The following is a 3,499-nucleotide window of genomic DNA, read 5'->3' on the forward strand; positions in this document are numbered from 1 at the left end:
TCATGCAGGCCCTTGCAGACCGAGACCTTCGATCCAGCTCCCAAGTTCTGCGTTCAATTGCTCGGTCGCCTCGAACTGCACCCAATGGCCGACGTCCAGCTCGACGACCTTGCCGTAAGGCAGGTACTTCTCCGTGTTCTGCTTCTGAAGGGCGGGCGGGCCCGCAGCGTCGCGAAGGGTGAAGATACTGAGCGCCGGTTTTCGGATTGTCCAGGCCTCCTGGGGGATCCCTGATAAGGCCAGAAAGATGTCAGCACCGTGATCACCAGTGACCGCTTGGCCAGATGCCACTGCATGAGTGAGTTCGACGACGTACTCTCGTCGTCCGGGACGTTCAGGTTTCTGACGATCCCTTTGTAGACATTGAGCAGCGACCTGAGGTTGCCATTCACAAGAGTCTCCCGCAAGGTGCCATATTCCTAGACATGACGTCAGGCGAAGTTCTCGCTCTTGATGAGACACTCACCTCCTGCGTTAACCAAGCAGGGATGCCTGGCGTGCGGTTCTCCTCCACCCATTGTTGCGCATTCCCTAGCGGGGTTAGCCACTCTGACCATACCTCAGGGTGCTCGGGGTAGACGAGCTGCAAGAACGAGTCGATCTGCAGCGAAGGCCTGTCAACGACTCGGATACGGGAGGCACTCTAACAAGGTGTGCTTACGTTCCGCTCGCAAACCACGTGTGCGTCGTCAGAACTGAAGAATTTCCAGTAGCCGTAGCAGGGGTCCCCGGTTTGCGCCTTCAGGTATTCGATAAGGGCGTCGACGTCCATCGGAGACGGAGACGGCGGCCAGTACCCGATGGCGATCCAGGCATACGCATGGAAACGCTCGTCGAACAGGTTCGCGAGGCGCGCCAGGATCGCAGAGCCCCTGTTTGAGTTGGCAGGTATACGTCAGTACTCATGCGCCCGCTGATTGCGCTGCTAACACATCACCAGTCGTGCCCGATCCCGATGACTTTCTCCAGGCCCTCCGCGTCGAGCAGGTCGACGATATCCCGTGCGATCAGGGCAAGGCGGAACGCGTCTGGGTCGTCTGGTTTGGATGTCCCGCCGGCGCCGACGTTGTCTGGTACGAGAAGCCCATAGCCCTTCGGCCGGAAGTACTCCACTTGCCTGTGCCAGTCGAACGAGCTCGACGGGAAGCCATGCACGAAGAGGAGGGTCGGGTATCCCGCCGTCGCCGGGGAGTAGAAGTAGTGGTAAGTGAGACCTCGGGAGACCTTGGTGTCCTTGTACAACGCTGCGTCCATCTTGACCTAGGCGACTGGACGAGTTGTTCGTGCGACAAATACTGAGCGAGCCTGTTCTTGTAAGTGGTCGTGCTCTCACAATCGATCGGCTAATACTCAGCTGATATATCAACGAAGATCCTTGGTCAGCTCCGTCAGGTACTTTACGTCCTAGCAAGGAGAATCTTCACCGTCGACGAGTGCGCGACCTAGACATCAGCGTCACGGGATACCTATCCAGTGCGGCCTCGCCAGCCTTCACCACCCCAAAGACGCTTGGCACCGGCCCCGTCTTCCTTACCGTCGTCGCCGGGTGTCCTCGTTCTCAACAATGTCTGACCGTGCGTCACGGAAATTTCAATGTGAGCCCGTATATACGTAGAGGCAGCTTGAGAACAGCATCCTGCCCTCCGGGATACCGCACGCACGTTCGCACTTGCCGCCCTCGGTGCTGAACTTTGCAAGCACTGGTGACCTCGACATCCGCGACTCCAAACATGTTTTAGAATGCATCAGCCAACGCAAATGGGCCAGGAAGGGAGGTTGGTAGTACATAGAACAGAGGAGGACTGCTTTGTACACAGTAGTGAGCGATTCTAAATATATCACAAACGTTTGAGCATTATGTTCTCGACTAGGTACCACAAGAGCACAAGAGGACGAAGAGAGATTCGTGTACCTTCAGACAACGATGTCTCATGAGTGTCAGATCCTGCTTCGCCGCCGCTGTCCCTGACTACCCACGCCAGCCGCCTGCTTGATCCCTGTTATCGTCTATCCTTTCCAGCCACCCACGGCGGGCCCGCTCGTAGTAGTTCACGAATTGGCCATCCACAGGTGCTTCCGCCTGGAACGCTTCAACGCCGATTGCCTCGCAGTTACTGCACACCTGCCTCATCGCCTGTATCCTTGCGTCATGACCGATCCACGCATTCCCACACAAGTCCCCGATGGGACCCCGGCCAGGCTGCAACACCAGATGGCGCACGCTCGGATATCTCGGTGTCGGAGGGGGTGACGGCGGATAATTGGAGTCCGAATCGCCAGCCTGAGCGAGACCGTTGAATAGATAGTACGGGTATTCGCGCGGTACACGCAGCCCCATCGCGTTGGCGATATCGTAGATGAAGTCCTCCGCGCGCGATACGCCCAGATGCGTAACGCCAGGCGCATGGGTGGTCCAGAACGGGAGGCAAACTTGTCCAGGGGTTCCGCCCGCATATGCAGGAACGATGTACAGATGCGTCAGCGTTGGGAATAATGGCGTGGTCGCCTCGCTATCGGGGTGGGTGAGAAGCGTGCGAGGGTCCACCACTCCTACGAAAGTCGCTTCTAGTAGGCGGGGAAATGGACGATCGACGATGGGGAGAAAAATCTGGCCTCCGTAACTGAACCCGTACTGTACGGCCAGGGTCACCAGGTCTGGCGCAACCAATCGAATCAGGGTCTGCGCTGCGTCGCGGTATGTCTCGTAGGTGGTTTGGCCTGGGTGTTTCGGGAGGGTGGGCCGGTGTTCGGACTCGCAGCCGGTGCGATGACGGCCGGTCAAGCGTTCCAGGGCCGCGAGACGGTAGCGACGGACAGCTAGCAGAGATCTGGTCCATATACTAGGACGGGTCGCATTGCGCTTCGGGGCGGCCTCCAGCGCCCTCGCGGTAGATGTGCCCGCAGCGTCCTCAAAAGCGTCTTCAGCCGCTACAGCCGCCCGGGCAGAGAGCGTTTTCAAGTTGCTTTGGGCCAGGGGGCTTGGGGCCTGTTCGAGCGAGCGCGAGTGCGCCAGAGGCCAGAACATGTCGGCGCCGTCCACGACATGCACGACCGGTCCGAGCTCGATGCAGGGAAATGCCACGTGCAGGTGTTGTATGCGGGGTTTGTCACCGCACCTAGGGTCGCATTCGCGCTCGTAAAGGTTGAGGAATGACTGAAGGCGGCGGGGGCTCGCGATAAGGGCGATGGAATGGAAGCGGGTCGTGCGTGCAGCTGAGTGGATGCCTCTGGACACGAGGGAGAGGGAGTTCCCCGTACGTCCTCCGTCGGTGCACGCGAGCTGAAAGATACGCTGGAGAGTCTCTAGGGGGAGGGTGTCCATTAGGTAGGCTTTGAAAAGAGAGGGTGCTCACCGCTCAGTCGACGGAGTGCTGAGACGCAACGGTTGCTTTGTGAGCGCGCAGTTCATTGAGTTACGTCAAGCAAGCCTTGCTTAGATCGCCGTCGTGTGATACTACTTCGTGAAAAAACAAAAAAAAAAAAAAAAAAAAAAAAAAGA

At 58.2% G+C, this 3,499-nt stretch overlaps 2 protein-coding genes across 2 annotated transcripts; both read right to left on the reverse strand.

The window, feature by feature from the left end:
• TRAVEDRAFT_114934 (alpha/beta-hydrolase) lies at window positions 1-1,254 on the reverse strand (the record flags this gene model as incomplete). The annotated part of the gene is made up of 5 exons (XM_008035918.1): window positions 1-230; window positions 317-419; window positions 467-601; window positions 662-872; window positions 938-1,254. 5 exons carry the CDS (start codon window positions 1,252-1,254, stop codon window positions 1-3), a joined length of 996 nt encoding a protein of 331 aa, XP_008034109.1.
• Window positions 1,255-1,969: 715 nt separating this feature from the next.
• Window positions 1,970-3,322, reverse strand: TRAVEDRAFT_42948 (uncharacterized protein; the record flags this gene model as incomplete). Its single annotated transcript, XM_008035546.1, has 1 exon — window positions 1,970-3,322. One exon carries the CDS (start codon window positions 3,320-3,322, stop codon window positions 1,970-1,972), a length of 1,353 nt encoding a protein of 450 aa, XP_008033737.1.
• Window positions 3,323-3,499: the final 177 nt, after the last annotated feature.

The sequence above is a fragment of the Trametes versicolor genome, assembly GCF_000271585.1.
Source record: "Trametes versicolor FP-101664 SS1 unplaced genomic scaffold TRAVEscaffold_2, whole genome shotgun sequence".
NCBI classification, from domain to species: Eukaryota; Fungi; Basidiomycota; class Agaricomycetes; order Polyporales; family Polyporaceae; genus Trametes; species Trametes versicolor.